This window comes from Stomoxys calcitrans, chromosome 4 (assembly GCF_963082655.1).
Source record: "Stomoxys calcitrans chromosome 4, idStoCalc2.1, whole genome shotgun sequence".
NCBI lineage: Eukaryota > Metazoa > Arthropoda > Insecta > Diptera > Muscidae > Stomoxys > Stomoxys calcitrans.
Window position 1 is genome coordinate 139,959,539 of NC_081555.1, and position 22,330 is coordinate 139,981,868.

The 22,330-nt window shown below is 39.7% G+C and overlaps 2 protein-coding genes across 5 annotated transcripts in view; one reads left to right on the forward strand and one right to left on the reverse strand.

Annotated features, from left to right (window-relative positions):
- The window catches only part of LOC106092656 (uncharacterized), an 82,936-nt gene extending 60,999 nt beyond the window's left edge, over positions 1-21,937 (forward strand). For 2 of the 3 annotated variants that reach the window (XM_059367003.1, XM_059367004.1), the window contains exons 3-8: positions 9,605-9,665; positions 9,749-10,033; positions 10,859-11,171; positions 11,275-11,425; positions 21,432-21,548; positions 21,628-21,937. In XM_059367003.1, coding sequence (XP_059222986.1) covers positions 9,639-9,665; positions 9,749-10,033; positions 10,859-11,171; positions 11,275-11,425; positions 21,432-21,548; positions 21,628-21,745 — 1,011 coding nt within the window. In that variant the 5' untranslated portion in view covers positions 9,605-9,638 and the 3' untranslated portion in view covers positions 21,746-21,937. Of the gene's footprint in view, positions 1-9,604; positions 9,666-9,748; positions 10,034-10,858; positions 11,172-11,274; positions 11,426-11,521; positions 11,881-21,431; positions 21,549-21,627 lie in introns of those variants that run through there. The other variant, XM_059367006.1, reaches the window with a different exon arrangement.
- LOC106092655 (uncharacterized) lies at positions 16,600-21,305 on the reverse strand. Of its 2 annotated transcripts, none has more exons than XM_013259565.2 (2): positions 21,171-21,305; positions 16,600-18,716 (listed from the first exon to the last, which is right to left on the reverse strand). In XM_013259565.2, the coding sequence occupies exons 1-2, from the start codon at positions 21,215-21,217 to the stop codon at positions 16,646-16,648; spliced, it is 2,118 nt and encodes a 705-aa protein (XP_013115019.2). In that variant the 5' UTR covers positions 21,218-21,305; the 3' UTR covers positions 16,600-16,645. The 2 variants fall into 2 exon arrangements, with proteins under 2 accessions (XP_013115019.2, XP_013115018.2); XM_013259564.2 differs by having other exon boundaries at positions 16,600-18,719.
- Positions 21,938-22,330: the final 393 nt, after the last annotated feature.

The following is a 22,330-nucleotide window of genomic DNA, read 5'->3' on the forward strand; positions in this document are numbered from 1 at the left end:
ACCCTACAAAGTATATTCTTGATCGTAGTGACACGATGTAGCTATGTCCGTTCGTTGAAACTTTGCACAGTTCAAAGATATACCTTATCGCACAATATTTTGAGGTCTGAGAACCATAAAATACGCATTTATAAACCGATTTCCCTGACATTTGGAACAAGGTGATATAGAAGACCCATCAAAAATGGCCCAGATTGGACCATTACATATTTGGAACCAGCTGTCATATAGACCAATCTCCCCATTAGAGGGCTGGGGCCCATACAGCGACACTTATTTTCCAATTTCGTTGACATTTGGGAGATTTTATTATATTAGACCGCTGCACATACTTTCCGAATATGAACCAGATTTGGATATAGCTGACATGTAATACTATGGTCTTGGGCCGATAAAATTCACATTTATGCATGAAATTTAATACAATGAACTTTATTAAGTCTTTCGAAGTCCGTGCCAATTGTCGTCAAATCGGACCATATTTGTATAAAACGCAGAATGTGTAGGGCATTTGTGGGTGAAAGACCTGCAATCTGGAGATCGGTCTTTATGGCAGGTATAACCAAATCTGCACCGATCTGAGCCAAATTGACGAAGGATGTCGAAGGACCTAACACAACTGACTGTCCCAAATCTCAGCAAAATCGGATAATAAATGTGGCTTTTATGGACCTAAGACCCTAAATCGGATGATCGGTCTATATGCTAAAGCTACATCCAAATCTGGACCGATCTGAGCCAAATTGACGAAAGACGTCGAAGGGCCTAACGTAACTCACTGTCCCAAATTTCAGCAAAATCGGATAATAAATGTGGCTTTTATTGACCTAAGACCCTAAATCGGCGGATCGGTCTATATGGGGGCAACATCAAGATATAGTCCGATATAGCCCATCTTCGAACTTAACCTGCTTATGGACAAAAAAAAGAATCTGTGCAAAGTTTGTAGCGTGATTCTGTAGCGTGATTTCAGCAGACAGACGGACGGACATGTCTAGATCGTCTTAGATTTTTTGGCTGATCAAGAATATATATACATTATAGGGTCGGAAATGGATATATCGATGTATTGCAAATGGAATGACAAAATGAATATACCCCCATCCTCCGGTGCTGGGTATAAAAAAGAAAATTTTTTTGCTCAATTTCGGTAAAACTTAGAACAATGAGTTGTGTTAGACTCCTCGACGTTTGTATAGAGTTTGGTCCATATTGGACAATATTTCGATATGGCCACTATGGATCCATAAAAAGTGAATTTTTGCAAAGCGTTAATGTTTGCAACACATCAAAGTATCCATTTCCGACCTTACAAAGTATATATATTCTTGATCTTCGTTAAATTCCAAGACGATTAAACGATGCCCGTGTGTTTGTCCGTCTGTCCACCAGTTGTATTCATACTACAGCCTTCAAAAATCGAGATATTGAGCTTAAATCTGGCACAGATTCGGTATTTGGATAAAGTTGCAATATGGACAGGTCTGGAAATTTTGGGTCTTAAGAACATAAAAACTGTGTTTATCATGCGTTTTCACTGAAATTAGAAACAGTGATTTTTTTAAGCCTTCCGTCATCCAACCTTAACATGGTGTGGTACTTGTAATAAAGAGCACTGAACTTTCCGCCTATGTTGAGAGTGCCACCTTTTTAGAAAAATTGTACGACAGGGTTCGAAATATTTATATCAAATTGATAACCTGTAATCAAAGACATTTTATTTGAGTTCCATATTGTCCCTATAGGCCCACATTTACCGTTGTGGGGTGTTCTAGGGATTGAGGTGACCCAGAATATCAGGGATTATACATCCAAAACCCTTCTTTTGAGACCCATATTGTCTCCATGGTCCCAAATGTCTGTTTAGCGATTTTTAAAAATCAAGCTCCCCCAGGCACTTACAGCCGAATATAAATATCGGACACCTCTCATTTGAAATACCGGTTCATATGTCTACCTAGGCTATATTATGGTTTTGGTTGGCCCCAACCCTCATGTTGTCCCATTAGCCAACATAAGATTTTTTGGCGGTATAGTGGCTCCCGATATTTTCGCCAAATTTTGAGTATACAATTTGTATTCTTTTGACCCCCATGTTGTCCCATTAGCCCACATAAGATTTTTTAGCGGTAGAGTGGCTCCCGATATTTTGGCCAAATTTTGGGTATACAATTTGTATCCTACTCTGACAAACCTTTCATTTATACTCCTATAGTCTTGAACAACCACATGTCCGCTTTGGGTTTTTCTTTTTTGGTGGGGTGGCCCCAGATGTTTCGCCCCAAATTTCAATATCATAAATTCAGGCGCCTGGTTCTTACACCGGTCAGGCCAAACCCTATATTCTGCGATACATGGTCCCGATATTTTGGCAAAATTTTGGGTATACAATTTGTATTCCAATCTGAAAGACCTTTCATTTATACTCCTATGGTCCCGAACAACCACATGTCCGCTGTGGATTTTTCTTTTTTGATGAGGTGGCTCCCTGATGATTGGCCCTAAATTTGAATATCCTCATAAATTGAGGAGCCAAATTTTCACGCCGGTCAGGTCAAACTCTACATTTTGTGATACATGGCTGTCCGCAATTTTTTTAATTTTTTTAACCATTCCGTTTGCAACACATCGAAATATTCATTTCGGAACCTATAAAATCTATAAGTTTTTGGTTGTCGAAAATATCTAAGACGATCTAACCTTGTCTGTCCGTCTGTCGGTTGAAAGCAACCTACAGTCTTTTAAAATAAAGCTAATGACCCGAAACATTCTAAACATTCTTTTTTTGCCCAAGGGCAGGTGAAGTCCGAAGATGGACCACATCGGACTATACCTTGATATGTACCCACAAAACAATCAGACAGACGGACGGATATCAAAACGATAAAAAACCATATATATGCTTTGTTGGGTCTCAGACAGTGTCAAATATGGTCTAAATCGCTTCATAACATGATACAGTTCCAATATAAACCAAAGGCCTGCGCAAGACCACTCATTTCAGCTTTTAATACACACTTGCAATCATAATCAATCGTTTAAAAATACAACATTGTATGAAACAATTGAGAACTCAGTAAAGCAGATAATAAGACATCAAGGCAACGAGATGAGTGAATACAAAAAAAGAGCCATTCATCAAAGAGAAAGATTGATTCAGATTTCAGTGATTGCACGTCGTACAATTCATGTAATCGGTACATTTTGCTTCAGTAAAGTACTTTTCTTGTCGTCTGCCTATAGTAGTACGATATTCGTATGAAGGCAACGTGGTTGATTTTGCAAAAGTATGGGTAAACACACACACCCGCGAATTTTTTTTTACATGAGACAACAAACATTTTGCGAATGATTTGTGTGATCAGTTCATCTTTTGAAAATGGCAGCGTGATGCCTTCATATGACAGCGTGTAATTTCATACATCTCACTGTAGGGGTGATGCATTCGAGATAAAAATACTTCCAAGCACTGATTTGTGGTTATTCTTCCAAATTATCTACTCAACAGCAAATTTTGCGTTTTACTCTATATTCAGTGCCTTGCTCTTCAGTAGTCTTGAAACATCATTTGGGTTTAGCAAAAACAATCACCAATGAATGGTTTTATGCAGACCATTGATATAAAGCGATTTCCCGATTGTACTTCTCAAGCCTCTAGAGAGCGCAATTCTTATTCAATTTGGCTAATGTTTTTCATAATGACTTCCACTTTAGTCTCCAACAGCCAAACCATGTATGGTCCCAATCGGTTCATAACTAGGTATAGCTCCAATAGCAGAGCTATTCTTATCCATCATGCTTTGTTTGCCTATAAAGAGATATCGGGAAAAAAACTTGACAAATTTAGCCATTTACTCGCTTAGGAGTATGTCCTTTGTGGCATGGGCGGACTTATATCCGCATCTCCTTTTCAACCTAACCTAAATACCGATGCCTTTTCCACAGCACTTTCAATACGGAGAGTCCCTTTATGAAGCTGTTCATGATGCATATATCAATCTAAAGAAATTCCGCCTTGAATAAATACCAACTTCTCAATAGATGGCCTAGACATTGCAGATTTTTAGAACATGGACCTTTAACCGTTCTGGGATTAGTTTATTTTCCAAAAGAATACCCCTAAAATATTTGATTTAATTTTCTCAATATCTCTTACATCTTGATAACTATCAACCATCATATGAAATGAGACATCATCTTAACATGTGTAATACAACTGAAGGCTCACAACCTGATGCAATAGGTACATATTTATGAAAAACCGGTAAGGAAAGGTTAAAGTCGGACGAAGACGACTACATAATGCGCTACACTACCGAGTCTACGAAGTACTGTTAATTTATGGGACCTATGTTGAAATAAAGTTAGAATATAATTTTGCATACCTATTGAAATATTGAATAGTACGATTTTGTAAGATTTTCTTATGATGGGACGTAAATTGTGGCTACTATCGGGCTATATATGATGGAAGACATATTGGGTTGCCCAAAAAGTAATTGCGGATTTTTCATATAGTCGGCGTTGACAAATTTTTTCACAGCTTGTGACTCTGTAATCTCATTCTTTCTTCCGTCAGTTATCAGCTGTTACTTTTAGCTTGCTTTAGAAAAAAAGTGTAAAAAAGTATATTTAATTAAAGTTCATTCTAAGTTTTATTAAAAATGTATTTACTTTCTTTTAAAAAATCCGCAATTACTTTTTGGGCAACCCAATATATGGGAGCTGTATCTAAATCTGGACCGACTTTGATGAAATTAAGAACACGTACGGGTACTAGGACTTCAAATAAAATATTAGGACTTCAAATAAAATTTTGTAAATATCGGTGGCTTCTACAGCCCTAAAAGGCCATATCGTTTTAAAGGTATATATGGGAGCTAGAATTAAATCTAGACCGATTTTTATGAAATTCTTCAAACGTATTGGGATGTCAATTAAAACATAATGAGCAAAATTTTGTAAAAATCGGACCACAATTATGGCGACTACAGCCTTAAAAGGCCGAATCTGATGAATGTTATATTTGGGAGCAATATCTAAATTTGATTCGATTTTTTTTTTCAAAATCAAAAGCGTTTGTCCTTGGATCAAAAAAAGGACTTGCGCAAAATTGCATAACAATCGGACAACAAATGCGACCTTGATCTCAAGAATACATGGAAAGACAAACAGATGGAAAGACGGCCATAGCTAAATGAAATCAGAAAGTGATTCTAAGCCGATCGGTATACTTATCAATGGGTCTACCTAGTTTCCCTCTTAGCGTTACAAACAACTGATCAAAGTTGTAATACCCTGTACCACAGTGATGGTGTAGGGTATATAAACTTGAACAAAAATCCAATGATGACTTTGGCTTCCATCCAATATGCCTGTCACCGTTCAACAGCCATGTCGACAGGAGACATGCAGAAGACAAGCGTTGTTGCTCTACCATCTCGATTTGAATTTTTCGATTCACATTTTCATCAACTGGTGGCAAGGCTTTTTTACTGTGCGATTTGTATTAAACGATTTTGGATTTTTTTCTGTTTTTTTTTTACATTTTGATGTGACAATGTCTGATAGTGATAGTCAACAATAATATACGAACTTGATTTGGCAGCCTGTTATCATGGGACATGTTGTGGTGTTCGTCTACGTTGCCCCTGGCCCTGGTTGTATTTTTGTAGTCCAAGGCAATTAAAATCCATTCATCAGTGGTCGTGCAGTGATAACTGGTAGAGGCGTGATTTTGTTGTTTTCATTTCCATTACTGTATTTCTTGGATTCATGCGGTAAACGTCCTTGCACTTCCTTGCTATGAATTTATGTTGCAATTATTGTTAAATGGCCAACGAGGAAACGAGGTGTCTTTGGCAAAGGTAGTAGGTGTTGTGGGACAACAAATGGTATTGATTTCAGCTTAAATCAATAATCGTTATTTATTGCAATGGGCTGAAGGCATTTAAGGCAATGTTTGCTTATGATGAGGGGTAAAGGCAGTTGGGAATAATTTTAAAAATTATAAATGAAACTAGTAAAAGCGTGCTAAGTTCGGCCGGGCCGAATCTTATATACCCTCCACCTTGGATCGCATTTGTCGAGCTCTTGCCACGGTATCTCTTTTTAGGCAAACAAAGGATAAAAGAAAAGAATTGCTGTGTTATTTGGAACAATATCAAGTTATTGTTCATTTCGGACCATAATTGAACTGAATATTGGAGACCATAGTGGAAGTCATTGTGTCAAATTTAAGCCAAATCTAGTAAGAATTGCGCACTTTTGGGAGATCTGTTAGGCTATAAACCGATTCATGCCATTTTTGACACGTATGTTAAATGTCGTAAGACAAGCCGATGTACTAAATTTCAGCTAAATCGGATAATAATTGTGACCTCTAGTGGCTCAAGAATTCAAGACCCCAGATCGGTTTATATGGCAGCTATAGCCGGTTATTGACCGATTTAAACTATTCTTAGCACAGTTGTTGAAAATCATAACAAAACACCTCATGCAAAATTTCCGCCAAATCGGATAATAATTGCGTCCTCTAGTAGCTCAAGAAGTCAAGACCCCAGATCGGTTTATATTGCAGCTATATCAGGTTATGGACCGATTTAAACTATTCTTAGCATAGTTGTTGAAAGTCATAACAAAACACCTCGTACAAAATTTCAGCCAAATCGGATAAGAATTGTGCCCTCTAGCGGCTCAAGAAGTCAAGATCTCAGATCGGTTTATATGGCAGCTATATCAGGTTATGTACCGATTTGCACCATACTCAGCACAGTTGTTAGAAGTGATAATAAAACACCTCGCACAAAATTTCAGCCAAATCGGATAATAATTGCGTCCTCTAGTAGCTTCAGAAGTCAAGACCCCAGATCGGTTTATATTGCAGCTATATCAGGTTATGGACCGATTTGCACCATACTCAGCACAGTTGTTGGTAGTCATAATAAAACACCTCGTACAAAATTTCAGCCAGATCGGATAAGAATTGTGCCCACTAGCGGCTCAAGAAGTCAAGATCCCAGATCGGTTTATATGGCAGCTATATCAAAACGTGGACCCATTTACAATCCCAACCGCAAAAATTCAAGCGGCTAGCTTTACTCCTTCAAAAGTTAGCGTACTTTTGAAAGACAGACGGACGGACGGACATGGATTGACGAAATTAGTATACTCCCTTCCTATGGTGGAGGGTATAATAAAACAAGTAAAAGCGTGCCAAAATCCGGCCGGGACGAATATTATATACCCTCCACCATGAGTTCCGCTGAAATGTACCCTTATTAACTAGTTTGTGTTAGAATTATTTTGGTCTCAAGAAGTCATATCGGGTAATCGGTACTTAGGGGGACCTATGTCGCCATGTTGACCAATTCCGATAAAACTTGGCATGGATGTTGTAAGTCATAGGATGGGGGGTTGGGCCAAATTTCAGCCAAGTCATATGAAAATTTAGGTTTCTAAGGGCTAAAGAAATACGGGGATCGGTTTATATGGGGGCTACACCTGTTTATAGACCGATTCGTATCATACATGGCATGGATGTTGAAAGTCATAACACAAGACGTTGTTCCAAATTTCAACAAATCAGATGAAAATTTAGGCTTGTAAGGGCTCAAACCCCTATATCTGTTTATCGACAGATTTGGATCATACTTGGCACGGAAGTTTAAAGTCATAACACAAGTCATTGTTCTAAATTTCAGCCAAATTGGATGAAAATTCAGGCTTCTATGGCCTCATGAAGTGAAATCTGGGGATCGGTTTATATGGGGGCTATATCTGTTTATTGACCGATTCGGATCATACTTTGCATGAATGTTAGAAGTCATAACTCAAGTCTTTTTTCCATATATCAGCCAAATCGGATGAAAATTGATGCCTCTAAGGGTTCATGAAGTCAAATCCGGGAAGCGGTTTATAAGGGGGCTATACCTGTTTATAGACTGATTCGGCTCATACTTGGGACGGATATTGGAAGTCGTTACACAAGACTTTGTTCCAAATTTCATCGAAATTGGAAGAAATTTGAGGCTTCTAAAGACTTAAGAAGTCAAATCCGGAGATCGGTTTATATGGGCCTATATCTGTTTTTAGACTGATTCGGATCATACTTGGTATAGATGTTGGAAGTCATAACACAAGACTTTGTTCCAACTTTCAGCCAAATTAGGTGAAAGTTTAGGCTTCTAAAGGCTGAAGCAGTCAAATCCAAGGATTGGTTTATATGGGGCTACGTCTGTTTACAGACCGATTCGAATCATACTTGGCATGTATGTTGAAGTCATAACTCAAGTCTTTGTTCCAAATTTCAGCCAAATCGGAGGAGAATTGAGGCTTGTAGGGGCTTAAGAAGTCAAATTGGGGGATCGGTTTATATGGGGGCTATATCCAAATCTGAACCGAACTGGCCCATTTACAATGCCCAACGACCTACGTCAATAAGAAGTATCTGTAAGGCGTTCGACCGCTATCGTGATTTCGACAGACGGACGGACGGACGAACATGACGATCCAGACGTATATTTCGAGGTCTTACAAACTGAATAACGAAATTAGTATACCCCCATGATATGGTGGAGGGTATAGAAACAGAGAATGCAAATGCAAATTTTGCCCAAGAACATTCCACTGAGCAACTGGGACAAACTTCTCACATATCAATGAGTGCAGTCCGATTCCAGTTTAAGCTCAATGATAAGGGGCCTCCTTTTTATAGCCGAATCCGAACGGCATGCCACAGTGCAACACCTCTATGGAGAGAAGTTTTACATTGCATAGTACCTCACAAATGTTGACAGCATTAGAAGGGGAAAACCACCGCTGAAAATTTTTTCAGATGGTCTCGCCAGGATTCGAACCCAGGCATTCAGAGTCATAAGCGGACATGTTAACCTCTGCGCTACGATGGTCTCCTGTAGAAACAGAGAATAAAAACAGAAAAAGATTAGAATACCAGAGCTATGAGGTATATATACGTTAAGTGTTGCCAGCGAATTGACGAATTTAATTTACTGTCCGTAATAATGTTCGTCCGTCCGTCTGTCGAAATCACAACAGCGGTCGAACTCGTAAAGCTAGACGCTTGAAATTTTACACAGATATTCAATATTTATGTAGGTCATTGGGGATTGCTAATGGGTCATATCGGTTCAATTTTGGATATAGCTCCCATATAAACCGTTCTCCCTATTTGACTTCTTTAGCCCCTGGAAGCCGCAATTTTTGTCCGATATGGCTGAAATTTTGCACGTAGTGTTCCGTTATGACTTCCAACAACTGTATCAAGTAGGGTCCCAATCAGTCTACAACCTCATATAGCTCCCATATAAACTGATCTCCCGATTTGACTTTTCGAGCCCCTACAAACCGCAATCATTGTCCGATTTGGCGAAAAATTGAGCATGTAGTGATTTGTTTTCCAAACTTATCATACCTCTCCCCTTTTTTTCTTTAGCCAGCTTAACAGTACAGTTGTTTACAATCGACTCTATCTTTAAGCCACATTCAATTTTATGTTATTGACTTTTGGTCCAACTTTGATCACATAAACCTGTTATAACTGTTCGTTGTTGACCATAATTTTGTTTTTTTTATTTCATTTCAGAGATTATTGCCATCCTGTGAAGAGCTGAAGCAATATGTCCTACTCCCTGCTAGTCTCTATGGTAAGATGTTATTTTCATACCACTGATGCGTAGGAAATAATTAATTGCTCTACCCTCTCTCATTCTCTGCCTCCCCCATAAAGGCCTTACTGCTCGTTTGCAGTCTTATATTGCCCTCTCTAGTGACGGGTCATGGTCGCCTCATGGATCCTCCTGCCCGTAATGCCATGTGGCGTTTCGGTTATCCAAATCCTGTCAACTACAATGATAACGAACTGTTTTGTGGTGGTTATGCCGTTCAATGGGAACAGAATAAGGGAAATTGTGGAGTGTGTGGTGATGCGTATCATCTGAAGACGCCACGACCACACGAAGCGGGAGGAGAGTATGCCAAAGGCATTATTTCAAGATATTATGCTGCTGGTCAGGTAAGAAAGAATATTTTAAGTAAAAGCCTGCTAAGTTCGGCCGGGCTGAATCCACCACCATGGGTTCTGCTTAAAACAAGGATAATCGAGAGACCGGATTATAGGGGAGCTATATCAGGTCATTGAATTGGACCATACATGGCACAGTTGTTGGAAAAATTGCTGCTCAAGAAGTCAAATCGTAAGATCGGTTTTTATGGGACCTACATTAGGTTATAGACCGATTGGAGCCGTACTTGGCGCAATTTTTGGAAATCATAACAGAACACCATATGCCAAATTTCAGCCAAGTCGGACGGAAATTGCGGCTTCAAGAAGGCAAATCGGGAAATCGATTTATATGGGAGCTATATCAGGTTGTAGACAGATTTGGACCGTACTTGACACAGTTGTTGGAAGTCATAACGGAACACTACGTGCAAAATTTCAGTAAAATCGGATAAAAATTGCGGCTTCCAGGGGCTCAAGAAGTCAAATCGGGAGATCGGTTTATATGGGAGATATATCTAAATCTGAACCGATATGGCCCATTTTCAATCCCCAATGACCTACATTAATACTAAGTATATGTGCAAAATTTGAAGGGTCTAGTTTTAAGCGTTAGACCGCTATCGTGATTTCGACAGACGGACGGACATGGCTAGATCGACTATACTTTAATGGGTCTTAGACGGAATCACTAAATTAGTATACCTCCATCCCATGGTGGTGGGTATAAAAATGCTTAAATGGGGTTCATAACAGAACTCAAGATGCAATATTTCAGACAAGTAGGATAATAAATGGACATTTGTTTTTTTCTTTCCTTTTATTTTTTTTTTTTAGGAAATCGATGTCGAAGTTGAATTGACCGCTAATCATTATGGACGTTTCGAAATGTTTTTGTGTCCCAACAATAATCCCCGCAAGGAAGCCACTCAAGAGTGTTTCGATCGTTATCCTCTGTACATCTCTGGCAGCAGGGAACATCGTTTCTTGATACCTCGTGATACCAAAAAGAAGGATATTTTCCGTTATCGTGTGCGCTTGCCACCCTATGTGACCTGTACACAATGTGTATTGCAATGGACCTACTATACGGCGAATATGTGGGGTACATGTTCAAATGGTACTGAAGCTGTGGGATGTGGCAGGGCTGGTAAGTAGAGAGAGCAGACATGTAGAGAAAAAAAAACAGGAAACCGGTAAAAATCTATTAAATGTCAATAATTTGGGCTATTTTTTATAATCTACCATTTCAGAAACTTTCCGCAACTGTGCTGACATTGCCATTGTTTCCAACACCGGCGGCGGTCTGCCACCACTCTTTGTTAACAAAAAGAATCCCTATCTTCTGTACTACAGAGATTACAGAGCACCCGAAGAGAGCAATGTCTTTCCCCTTATTGTCAGGTGAGTTTAAAGAAAAGCGGCAGTTAATAAAAATCCTCCTTTTTCTTTTTGTTCAGATGATTTTATATATTTCATGCTTTCTTTGGCTTTTTATAGAAACTCCTCTAGACACTAGTGTCTGAACGATGGAGCGTTTATAAGGGCAACGCTTTTATGAAAACTTCTCTTCTCTCTTTAAAGCTTTCTTTCTCTAGCGCAAAAGCCAAACTTTAGTGGCATCACAGTTGATTAGCAAACTGCCTTAGTTGCTTTAATCTCAATCACGCCAACATCCCACACACATGCCAACTTTTGCACATACATACACATATTTCACACACCAACACCAACATAGACGAACTACGACACTCTCATTTTTTGGCTTAGAATGTAATATATCCTTTATTCTCATCCCTCCACTTATACCTATAAGCATTTTTTTGTAAAAATCTTACCAAAACCAATACCCATCTTTACCAAATATCACATACAATTTATTGATTTAGTGAAATGTAAAAAATTTTACAGCATTTAACGCCAAACTTGTACTGCTCATGGTTTGAAATTGTTTTTTTTTTAGTTGTAAATTTTACTATTAATCGGCTTGGGTTCACAAAGTTAAGTTTGCATAATATTTTTAAAATAAATAAACAAACAATAAATGCATAATGCTAAACTCTATATCATTGTTGTTTTATTGAAAAGTAATTTTTGGTTATGGTCATAATAATCATTTATGTTTAATTTTCATTTTTATTTTGTAAATATTTCATATTCTCAAATTTAAAATTAACGGTTAATTACAAAAATATGGCAGCATTAACCATCTCACTGGCGCCATCTGTCAATGTCTAGCAACACTTATAGCCTCATAGAAACTCAAACCACTTGCTAACATTGTTTGCAATGACTCACAGCGACATCAATATTTGGCTTGCCACCAACACAAACACAGGGTGTTACATAATAACCAGATATATGAAAAAAATCACTAAATATGCTCACCAAGTGCAGTTAATAAAGGTTAATTTTGAATAAATGGAGATTTAACTTTTTACATAAATGTTATGAATTTAAATTAAAAGCAACAAAACAAATTAAAATTTCACACATCAACAAAATGTCATATAAAGCTCGATTAAAAATAGTTTAAGGAAGTGTCCATATTTTTCAGAAACTTTTCAAATTTATATAGCAAAGTATATTTGGGGGTTTGGAAACTTCAAATTGTGGCATATATTCGGTTGCCCAAAAAGTAATTGCGGATTTTTTAGAAGAAAGTAAATGCATTTTTAATAAAACTTAGAATGAACTTTAATCAAATATACTTTTTTACACTTTTTTTCTAAAGCAAGCTAAAAGTAACAGCTGATAACTGGCAGAAGAAAGAATGCAACTACAGAGTCACAAGCTGTGAAAAAATTTGTCAACGCCGACTATATGAAAAATCCGCAATTACTTTTTGGGCAACCCAATAAATTTTTTGAAAGATTTTTTTATGTAAGATATGGTGAATGTAATGGGTATACAAAGTTCGGCTCCGTCGAACTCAATGCCTCTCCCCCATACCACAATTTTTAGAAAGGTTATATTTCGGAAATGTGTGGATCTTTGGGGTCAAATCAACTGGAGGCGCACCCAAAAATATCGCCCAAAACATCCCGAAATTTGGCGATTATGTTCGGCTCGGATGAACTCAATGCCTCTACCTCTCACCACAATTTTTAAAAACGTTAAATTTCAGAAATGTGTATATCTGTGGTGTAAAATCAACTGGAGGAGCACCCAAAAACCTCCCAAAACACCTTTTGAAGAGGACACATTCACCGACTCTGGTAACATGGGGCTCAAATGATATTTATTTGGGAGTAAATCACGAATTTGATATTAACTTTCGTTTGTAAGTGCCTGAGGGCACTCGGGTGTACAAGGCGTTGTGGGAGTTCATCCATTTTGACTTATCTCCATTTACTGCCAGACCCACTGTCACTAATTCTTTTTCAATTCTTTAAAATGCTGCAGTTGCCCTATTCCGGCGACAAACCCAGGGCATCGATGTACTCGTCATAGGCAAGTAGCATGTGTTCTCTTATGAATTGCGTGCTGTATCTATTCAAATCGTCGAAACTTTTTGCAGCCAACTGTCCCTCACGAGTTTTTTCCAGCATTTGGTCCTGTATGAATATCAGGTGTATGGTGGATTTACCAGGTATAAGGCCGCATTGATAGAAACCAATTATCTCATTGACTTTAGGTTTTAATCTTCCAGACAGTACGATCAAAAGTATCTTGTATGCGATGGGGAGGAGACTTACTTCTCTGTAGTTGATATATGCCGTCTTTTCTCCTTTCTTGTGTACGGCACATAATATCCTGAGGTTCCAAGCATAATGCATGCGTTCTACAAGCCAAATCGCGCAGACAAACTGTTGCTTACGCCTTATTAGCGTATCGTCTCGTGTATTAAATAGTTCAGTGGGCAACCCATCGGCTCCTGCTGCCTTGTTGTTCTTCAGTCGGGTCACTGCTACTTGGACCTCATTCGGACTAGAAGGTAAACATTCTATACCATCAACGGAGATTGGTTCCCCGATATCCTCTTCGACGCCATCGTTGGACGCTAGCAGCTGGTAAAATGTTATTTCCATATTCTCAGCATGCTATCCTATTTTGACTCTGCAGGAGGATATGACGCCACCAAAGCTATCGATTTGATGTTTAATTCTGACTCCTGTACATCTTAATTCGCTCACAATCAAGTCTTTCTATTTCCTGTTCCATTCTGCGGAATAGACGTTTTCCTCTCTACTTTACTCCCAATACCTCTCCTTCATCAGGCGCGATGCTACTCATCGCATTAATCCATTTCCTTTTTCTTTCTGAGGAATAGACGTTTTTCCTCTCTTCCTTTCCCCCCGATACCTCTCCTTCGCCTGCCGCGTTGCTACTGATTGCAGTGTTGCTCTGTATGCCGCATTCTTGCCTTCAGTATGGGCCTAGTCTTATCACGACCTGGATCCCCCATAAGATTTTCTCCGTCCTACCGACCTTTTCGCTGTTCCAGAGGGTTGCATGCGATGCCGATTTTACCAATATCAGAAAAGGCATTGATCTCCTTCTTACACTGCAAGACTGTTTGTGACCTTACCGCCCTGGTTGTTATTGCCCTTGGCAATTTTACTGTCCATAAAGATGTTCACACTCGACACCCTCACGTTAGCACCACATCTGTAATCACCCGGATCTCCGCCTGCGGGGCCATATTATGGTCAGGCAGTCTAAAACAGATCTCAGTCCCTGGGTTCTCAATGTAGACCCCCAGGCCCACTCTGTCCTCTAGCATTGATCCATCCGTGTAACATGATCTTCCAGATGGCAATACTAGGGTTCCGTCAATCCAAGTCTGTGCCGCTGGCAGCAGTGCCTCGCACTCGACCTCAAGGTTCATCTCAGGTATCCCATCGGAAAACTCTTCCCTTCCTAACTGGTTTCGTATCGTCACCGCGATTATATCGCGATGGTATGACCTGCTCTTATCCTCAATCCGTTCTCCCATAGCCTTAAGTCTCATAGCCGCAGTGGATGCCCGTATGTCAATGGATCGGATATCTAGAATAGTATCCAGAGCCCTAGTGGGCGTGGTCCTCATCGTTCCGCCTATGCCAAGACAGCATGTTCTCTAAATCGTACCAGTCGACCAAACTACTGAGGCGTAAGTAAGTATTGGTCTAATCACGCTCCTGTAGAGCCAGTGAACTATCCTCGGATTCAGCCCCATTTCGAGCCTACCGCCCGTCTACATAGTGTCCAACATCTGGGAGCCTTCTCGGTACGCTCCTGAATGTGACACTTCAAATTCAGTTTCCTGTCCAAGATCACACCTAGACTAGGGGTATGTATGTAAACCCAGAGAAGGTTTAGATCCGCACATTTATGAGGAAGACGAAGGTGGCCGAATTTTAAACACCATGTTTCCTCAACAGAACATTGGGTTGCCCAAAAAGGAATTGCGTAATCCTTATAATTTTCCGAAGGCGGGTTACTAGCCCAGCGCCCCAACCGCATAGGTTATGTGAGGTCGCATTTGCATCCCTCAATGGGCTGATCCGCTTGCTCCAAGATCCGACGCTCGCATCCAGTCGCCACTAACCTGGGAACAGACGCCGTTGCTGGCTATTAGTTATTTGAAGGTGCCAATAACTCGCCTTTTCACTTCAAGTATCATTGGCACTCAGTATTTGGATAAGAGTCTGTGTCACCTGACCACTCACTGTGACTCTCCTCTCGAAATCTAGAGGAATGCGAGAGCGGCCTCATTTCCAGTTACATCGCATAATACGAGGCTACCGTAGTGCAGAGGTTAGCATGTCCGCCTGTGACTCTGAACGCCTGGGTTCGAATCCTGGCGAGACCATCAGAGAAAATTTCCAGCGGTGGTTTCCCCTCCTAATGCTGGCAACATTTGTAAGAATTATACCACGTAAAAACTTCTTCTCTTGGAGGCCACCGTAGCGCAGAGGTTAGCACCTATGACGCTGAACGCCTGAGTTCGAATCCTGACGAGACCATCAAAAAAAATTTTCAGCGGTGGTTTTCCCCTACTAATGCTGGCAACATTTGTGCGGTACTATGCCATGTAAAACTTCTCTCCAAAGAGGTGTCGCACTGCGGCACGCCGTTCAGACTCGGCTATAAAAAGGAGGCCCCTTATCATTTAGCTTAAACTTGAATCGGACTGCACTCATTGATATGTGAAAAGTTTGCCCCTGTTCCTTAGTGGAATGTTCATGGGCAAAATTTTCAATTTGCAAAAACTTCTCTCCCAAGAGGTGTCCTACTGCGGCACGCCGTTCGTACTCGGCTATAAAATGAAGGTCCCTTACTCACTCATTGATATGTAAGAAGTTGGCCACTGATCCTTAATGGAATGTTCATGGTCAAAATTTGCAAATTGCATTATACAAAGCTTACCACTATTCGCAACCTGTGGCCCGGTAGCTTTCAGCTGAGCTTCGCTTGATAACGATGAACACGACACCAGTTCGGAGCTCAAAGTTCCAGCCCGTGTGGCCGTTATTAAACATTTTTATAAAAAAAATCAATGTTCTGGGTCAATTATCCTTTATTAAATGATATTTTAAAATCTAATTCATGTGATTAAGCTGAGTAATTGTTATATAAAAATTTCAAATTAAAAAAAAAAAGTGCTAAGAAAAAATTCGAATTTGGCTAGTCTAAGCTTTAGCACTTAACATCTGGTAAAGTAAAGGCAATAATCAAAAGCAGAAAACAGGAAATTTGTACTCCACCTATAAGAATGGTTTTGCAGAGGTTGTTCTTTGGACTGATATTAGGCTTATCCAAAGGCAAAGGGGTAACATAGCGGCGTGTAATTCTTGAGCGCTTCTTACTTTTCACCATCATTTGATGATCAGATTCAGGGGATATTTCAATGTGTTTGTCATTTTCTGCCAAATTCAATGCAATGGAAGAATTTACATTGGAAGTTTCCACTTTTTCATTCAATAATGGTCTCTCTTCCACTTTCTCTATTGCATCTTCCGCCGCATCAACATTTAAAGCTTCTTGCACATTTTTCTTATTGTTAAACAATATGTCATGGAAAAATAAGGGATCGTGGTCCAGAAAATTAAAGTTGACCTTAGGACTTTTTGGCTTGATTTGTTTTAAAAGCATATCGGGGTTTTCCCTCAGCTGCTCAAAGGAAGTCTTCTTCAATTCAATCGTTGTATTTGTATTCAGGGGTATATAAAATGGACATTTGGCCTCCTGTTTAAGATCGACTAAGGATTTTTGAGCTATGCGAAACTCTTGAGCTACAGCGGTTATTACTATCACACCTTGGATATGTACTTCGCTTAGGGCATAGTGCTCGAAGAGCAAAATGAAACTTTTCTTTTTCATTTGGATCAAGGGCATCTTATTGTCTCTAGGGGTAGGTATTTCTTGTAAAGGGGGTTTCTCCATTATCTGGTGGTCTTGGGGGGTTTTGAAATAAAAGTTCCTTTGTGAGCTTACACGATTTAAATTGAGCTCAAGCTTTTCTCCCAAAGCTTTGAGTATGAGAATTTCCCTTTCTAGAGAGGAACAATTTTTAGAAACCTCGTCAACTTTTAATATCTTGGTGTCTTCGTCTTCAGGGTTTTGAGTATCATTTGCCTTATTGTTAAGAGGCTCTAAGTCTAGCACTTCACAACTTGCTATGCTTACCTCCGAGTCCAATTTTCTTAAAGCTTGCTTAACCACCTTCTGCTGTTTAAGGATATCCTGCAATTGGGTCTTGAGTATATCCTTTAACAATGAAGTATTATTTTTATCCACCTGATGATAACGTTCATCATGTTTTATGACCTGCTTTACTATCTTCAACTCTTCAGCTGCCATGGAGCTTTCGCCTCGCTGTTGAAGAACTTCCTGAAAGCTTTGCAAAATATGTTGGCTGCTGTTTAAGTCGCAATGGGCGGATGAGAACATCAAAGGGGCTAATTTGTATTCATCCTCGGTTTCCTCCAGACCTTCCTCGAGCCCAGTATTATTGCTGATATCGCCTATATAGGTCTTGGGGCTTATAGGCTTTTGTAGGGTAGGTGAAATTCTATTCTTCCTACTAATTCGAGTAGGTGATTTCTCTACATTTTCATTGGGGTCAGTATTATGAGGGTTGCTGCCTATAAGAGTTTTAGAGCTCGAAGTCTCAAATTGTTCAGGTAAAGCTATTCTTTTGGTACCATGCTGATGTAGTGATGTCTCCTTTTCCACAGAGCTTTTGGTATTTTTCAAACTTCTGGCATTGAGCATTTCCTTAATGAGCTTTGAGGATTTGGATGGTTTGAAATATCCTTGACTATCCATTTCCGGCTTTACACAAGACAACTGTAGATGGTCATTCCGTTTAGGATGTGGCAAACTACGATGAGGGCTTCTAGGAAATTTAGCATTGTATGAATGGTGACGCTTTGATTTTGGGTTTGACAAAATCTTGGATGTTTTGTTCCATCCCTGATTATTCCTTTCTAGCATAGGACTCGGTGATGGTAGATCAAAGTTGCGATTGTCCCCAATAGGATTCGTACCTGTCAAAGGACCACGAGGACTTTCACGTTGCTCAGGAGTATTTGGATGGCGTTGTTCTTCTTGTAGTTGTTGTTTTCGCAATAATTCTTGATGATTGTGATTTGCTGCTAATTTTTTCATGAGCTGAAAACGCTGCATTGTTCGGTTCATGGAATTCTGTCGAGACCCTGTAGTTGGAGTTTTGCGTACCTTAGTTAGTTGATCCCATGCTGATTCTCTTCTAGAAAAATGGAAAAAATTAAAAAAAAAAGTAAAAACCCGTTAAGTTCGGCCGAGCCGAATCTTATATACCCTCCACCATGTACAGCATTTGACAAGTTCTTTGCCCGATAACTTTATGTAGGAAAAATGCAAATTTTCCCATGAACATTCCATTAAGGAACTAGGGCAAACTTCTCAAAAATCAATGAGTGCTGTGCAATTCAATTTTAAGCTATATAATAAGGGGTCTCCTTTTAATAGCCGAGTCCGAACGGCGTGCCGTAGAGCGACACCTATTGGGAAAAAGTTTTTACATTGCAAAGTACCTCACAAATGTCGCCACCGCTGAACATTCTTCTGATGTTTCTGCCAGGATTCGAACCCAGGCGTTCTGCATCATAGGCGGACATACTAACCTCTGCGCTACGGTGGCCTCCTTTTTATGTAGGCCGAAAAAGGATAATAGATAAGAATTGCTATGATATTGGAGCTATATCAGGTTATAGACCGATTCGGGCCATACTTGGTTTGGACAATGGAGATCCTAGTAGAAGTCATTGTGCAATGTTTCAGGGAAATCTTATAGGGGCTCAAAAAGTAAAATCAAGAGAGGGGTTTATATGGGAGCTTTATCAGGTTATAGACATATTTGGCACGTAGTTTAAAGGCCATAGGAGGAGATTTTGTTCAAAATTTCATCCAAATCAGGCAAAAACCTGAGAGACCTCTAGAGGCTCAAGAAGTGCTATCGGGAGATCGGTTTGTATGAAAGCTATATCAGGTTTTAAACCGATTCAGACCATACTTAGTATGTATATTGGAACTCATTGAAGAAGTCATTGTCCAAAAACTTCTGCCAATGTAGCCGGTGCATGGAGTGGATACATTTCCGATCTTGCTCTGGTCTTACGTCACTATGGAAGTATAGTCACACTGAATTTGTTGCAAGGTGCTGTGCAAACATAAACAGCAGGTCACAAATGTCATCGTCATCGCCTTCTGCGTCTTCGTCGTTGGACTATGTGACCCCCCATCCCAGCCAATTTTTGCAATTGAATTGCAACGGTCTCCGAGGCAAAGTCGCGACGAGTTTGTGGATTTAATGAGATGAAAGAACAAGATCCAGGAGACAAAGCTGACCAACGCCTCCAGCTTGCACAGTTGTCTCGAATACAATGTGCTACGTAAGAATCTCTTAAGGAATGTAGGTGGAGGATTGGCCTTCGTGATACACCACTCCTTGCAGTATAGACCCATCTCGACTGGCGCTAGTGACCCTTACATCGAGTGCATGGGGATAGCAGTCAGATCCGGTACTGCCGAGATAGAGCTACAGAACGTGTACATACCGCCAGTTGGTGGCTGTGTCCCAATTAACGGCTAGGCTTACAAGCCCGACATAAGTGGGCTATTATCTGGCCTATTCCATGGCAGCCGGTTGTACGTACCGAATTGACCCGATGAATTCCTCCATCGGCAAGAGCTGCAGTCTCGGTATTCTTCACACTGGTACAACAAAAATCTGGCCATAATCGTCTGGTTCTAGGCGACTTTAATAAGCATCACATTTCATGGCATTCTCCCCTAGGTAACGACCAGCGGGGCATAGCTTTGGCAGAGCAGATTGAAGGCTCCACGTTTTGCAAGGTGAATGAGGATATCCCCACTAGGATTACGAGGAGGTGTATCAGCTCGCCAGACATTTCTATTGCATCCCCTGGTCTCCTGAGTGACGTATCCTGCCAAGCCGTTATTTCATTGAGATCAGATCACCTTCACGTAATTCTCAGCATCGACCGACCACCCGACTATCAATCAGACGATTATCAATCAGAAGAAGGCCGATTGGGTCGGCTTCCAATTGCCTCTTTGGTGAACTGACACCCCCCTTGCATATGCTAGTTGCGGAGAGGAATTTCGGTGACATCATTAACTCATCAACCGCTCGCGGCCCAATTTCCTGCCGCAGGCAATGGTACTCGCAGACGAGCGTGATCCCAGAATTAGTAAGCTGAATCTGGAAATAATACCATGTTTATTTCCAGATTCAGCTCGCTAATTCAACGAACATAGCGGAATTTGTGGCTGCAACACTTGGAGCAATGTAACTTAGGCACAGGTTTAGGCAATCGAAAATCGGATTATTTGGGAGCTATATCAGGTTAAGGACGGATTCAAACCATACTTGAGCATCTACTGAATGTCATAGGAAACTTCATAATAACTGTGCACTCTGAAGGCTCAAAGAGTCAAATCAAAGAGTTACAAAAAGAAAGACGATGATAGTATACCCCAATTCTATGGTGGAGGGTATACAAATGATGAGAATTTAGTTTATAGAAGAACCAATTGCCTGGAAGACATTATTTGATTTCCCGCTATAAAATAATGCTTATCCAATATCATTTAAAGTAATTTGAAGGACAATGTCTTCATACTGTAGAACTGCCATTTTAGTGTTCTTACTCACCTAGCATCGGTTAACTTTCCATTAGATTTATTTTTATGGTGGCTCATTGAAAATCTTTTTTAGAATATCTTCAGATTATTTTTACAATTTAGAAATTATAAAATAATCAATATTTTAGAAAAAAAACACATATATCTTTCTATCGTCTGAATAATTTTATTTCAATTGAAAAAAATTATAATTAATTAATTAAACATATTGACATTTGAAACAAATCTACTACATTAACAAACTTTATAACCACTTTCTTTTTAATTACAGAGATCAAAAATGTATTGCATCACCTGCCTTCAGGGTCTTGCCGGGCATGGATAATTGGTGTGAGACCAATTGTTTGCGTTATCCTCCCAATTGTCCTGAATCAGCTTGTCATTGTCCGTAAGTAACATAAGCAAAAAAAGTCCATCAAACCTCAACCACAAATATTAAATTTTGTATATTTTCCTCTTATTTTCAGTCAAGAATGTGTTGCCATTGGTGAATTGGAGGGAAAAGAAGGTGCCGACACCTATTGCATGGATGAATGTCTCAATTATGAATCGGTTTGCCCCACTGATAAATGTCGCTGCTTCTAGAGTCTTATTTCATGGGAAACCTAAAGAAAATCTGGCATTTTCTTTAAGTGGTTTCCTATAGTCGCCCTTGCAACCCCTTACACCCCCTACCCCCCAGGACAAGTTATAAACTGTGTAGTAGATTATTTTAACAGCTGTGCTTCGAACTCTGTGCCCATTTTTGAAATTTTAAATAAATATATATGAAATTTATGTAAAGTTGTGGTATATTTTGTAAAGATCGTATAAAACAGGTGAATTTGGAAGAAGAACAAGTAAAAGAGTACTAAGTTCAGCCGGGCCAAATCTTGGATACCCACCACCTTTGTAATATGTGTGTATATACTAACCACCTTTCGTCATAATACGACACAAATATCAGACAGCTTAAAAGAACTCACTGTACCAAATTTCAGTATATCCAAAATCTGGACCAATCTGGGGCATATTGAATTGGGATGTCGAGTGGCACAGTGAACACAACTCGCTATTCCAAATTTCAGCGAAATCTGCCTAGAAATGCGCTTTTTATGGGCTTAAGACCTTAAATCGGAAGATCGGTCCATATGGGGGCTTTATCAAGATATAGTCCGATATAGCCCATCT